Source organism: Cyprinodon variegatus, unplaced genomic scaffold, assembly GCF_000732505.1.
Source record: "Cyprinodon variegatus isolate N-32 unplaced genomic scaffold, C_variegatus-1.0 Scaffold1176, whole genome shotgun sequence".
Taxonomy (NCBI): Eukaryota; Metazoa; Chordata; class Actinopteri; order Cyprinodontiformes; family Cyprinodontidae; genus Cyprinodon; species Cyprinodon variegatus.
The window spans coordinates 96,907-99,351 of NW_015151629.1; the positions used below are offsets into that span (position 1 = coordinate 96,907).

The 2,445-nt window shown below is 58.0% G+C and overlaps 1 protein-coding gene across 1 annotated transcript in view; it reads right to left on the bottom strand.

Annotated features, from left to right (window-relative positions):
- The window catches only part of LOC107101949 (histone-lysine N-methyltransferase 2C-like), a 100,294-nt gene that overhangs the window by 15,534 nt on the left and 82,315 nt on the right, over positions 1 to 2,445 (bottom strand). The window contains exons 55-62 of the mRNA XM_015401044.1: positions 1,620 to 1,856; positions 1,392 to 1,550; positions 1,152 to 1,313; positions 957 to 1,071; positions 766 to 883; positions 522 to 694; positions 340 to 452; positions 122 to 259 (exon numbers count right to left, since the gene is read on the bottom strand). Coding sequence (XP_015256530.1) covers positions 122 to 259; positions 340 to 452; positions 522 to 694; positions 766 to 883; positions 957 to 1,071; positions 1,152 to 1,313; positions 1,392 to 1,550; positions 1,620 to 1,856 — 1,215 coding nt within the window. The remainder of the gene's footprint in view (positions 1 to 121; positions 260 to 339; positions 453 to 521; positions 695 to 765; positions 884 to 956; positions 1,072 to 1,151; positions 1,314 to 1,391; positions 1,551 to 1,619; positions 1,857 to 2,445) is intronic.

A 2,445-nucleotide genomic window follows, 5' to 3' on the forward strand; every position in this document is an offset into this window, starting at 1 on the left:
CCGCCCAGAACAAAGCGGCCTGCTGAGCTCCGCCCCCTACAGCTCCACCCAGAACAATGACTCTTATCAACCATCGCGCAGCTCCTCAGTTTTATTCGGTAGTTTGCATAAAGTCATAAACCTGCATCAGCGGCACGCGGACCCCAGCCAGCAGGGCCAGGGAACTGCGGTCGGCGCCCGGCGCCTGGTTCAGCTGGTAGTTGATGGGGCCAGGGACCCTGAGGAGCGCCGCCACCGCTGCCATCACACCTGGAATGTTCTGTAGACGGTAAACAGACTCAGGTTACATGGAGCCATACTGACCGTTCACACACACATCTGGAGGGAACAGCCGTCTACCTGAGAGGCAGCCGGGTTCAGCGTGATCGCTATGGTAACCAGGTCGGTGTTGGAGCAGGTGGATGGGGCCTGGAGGTGTGGTTCTGCCTTCACCTCTGGTTTCACTGCCAGGCCTGTAGACAGATGGGAGGTCAGCAGCGGAGGGAAACGGAGCAAACAGCTAAGGAGCTTCAGTTGCTAACCTTTGCCCAGAGAGCAGGAAACGACAGGTAATGTAGGCGAGGGGCAGGGGGAGGGCGGCTCCAGCTTGATGAAGGACAGATCAGGGTACCTGCTGACCTCCACGTCCGCCACGCTCTCTGGAGACGACGATGGCACGAACCCCTCAGGACTGCGGCATTCTGGCTCCTGGACCCTGGAACCGCCCACCATTACAATCAGTCCATGTGCGTCACCAGAGGTATCTGCCCAGAGGGCGGAGCTTACCTGAGATCCTCCTGGTTGTTATGGGGCGGCGTGGGCAGAGACGCAGGGACATCCACGGTTTTTGAGGCGTGGTTCAGATGGAGAGGTTGGTCGTCTTTGCGCTTCGATGCCAACAGACCTGTGAGAGCAAAGGCGTTAGCCGACAGGTGAGCCCTCCAGGATCCTGTCAGACGGAGCACTGGGTTCCTTACCCTCACCATCCTGCTCCTCCACTGAGGCGAAGCCGTTGACCATCTTCTGCCTGCTGACAGGCGGGGGGGTGGGAGGCAAGGAGGCCGGCGGTGTGGGGGGGTTACTGAGGTTATTCTGCAAGAGGAAGCAGAGACACAGCAGGTGAGAGCGCGCCAGGTGCAGAGCGTCTCAGCGGGGGCGGGGTGGAGGGGTACCTTGTAGATGAGCTGTGAATAAAAGTCGGAGACGCCATCCAGGGCGGCGTTCCCAAAGGAGCCACTGAGACGGGACTCTCTGCCAAGCGAGGAGTTTCCGTAAGGGGGGAAAAGGCTCAGATCCACCCCCAGGATGGGCTCCATGAGGGGCAGCTCCGACAGCTGGGGGGGGGGCAGGTCAAAGGTCAGACTGAAGACAGAGTGTAGGAACCCATCGCTCTGAAGGAAGCAGCGCACTACCTGTCTCAGCTGGGTCATCAGCGGGTCAGAATGCAGGCCCCCCTCCTCCTCCTCCTCCTCCTCCTCCTTCTTCCTCCTCTTGGACCTGGGCGGAGCTCGGTCTTTCTCCGCTCGGTTTGCTCTCTTGCTGCGCTGAATTTTCCTTAGATCAAAACCGTCCTGCAGCGACAAGTGGAGAAATCTTAGCACAGCTCCTCCTACTGAGCAGCACAACCCGTAACTACTCACCGCATTGCCATGGTAACCCGCTCCATCCTCCTCCTCAGACCGCAGACCGCCAGCGGACGGCCGGGGAGGCCCGGTAGGAGACGCCATGATGACGGGGGAAGTCTTGTCCCTCAGAAGGTGTCTGAGAAGCTCTTTCCCTCCGTCCCCCCCCTGAGCGGCAGGAGAGGAGCAACCCCTCCCACCGTCCGCGGTCTTCACAGGCCCTCCTCGACAGGACGCCGTCTCCATGTGTTCCACCTGTACAGAGGGACAGGCTGCAGTGAGGCGGAGCTTCCATCAGGCCTCCATCGGTGAGCTGCCTCACTAAACTGGGATTTATTATAGAAGCTCTTAGTGGAGCAACGCATCGTTACCGTTCCCTGATCCACGGTTCGGAACGCGGATCGGCTGCCTGAAATTTACGTGGAGAGCGCCTGTTCAATCCACAGTAAAACGGAGCACTAATCATGGCTGGCAGAGGAGGGAGGAGCCTAAACACCAGCTGCATCCTTTAACTCAGGGATGACCAACAGTCGATCGCGATCTACCAGTCGATCGCGGTCTACCAGTCGATCGAGATCTACCAGTCGATCGCGATTTACCAGTCGATCACGATCTACCAGTCGATCGTGGGCGGAGTTTCAGTCGACTGCGAGAAGTTTCACAATGTAGACCTATTTATGGCTATGACAAAAAAAGTTTTAAAAACTACTAATCAAATTATGACAAGTGGCAAACGTCTATTTTCATAACTATCCATCCTTCCATCCATCCATCCATCCATCCATCTTCCTCCGCTTATCCGGGGTCGGGTCGCGGGGGCAGCAGCTTAAGAAGGGAGGCCCAG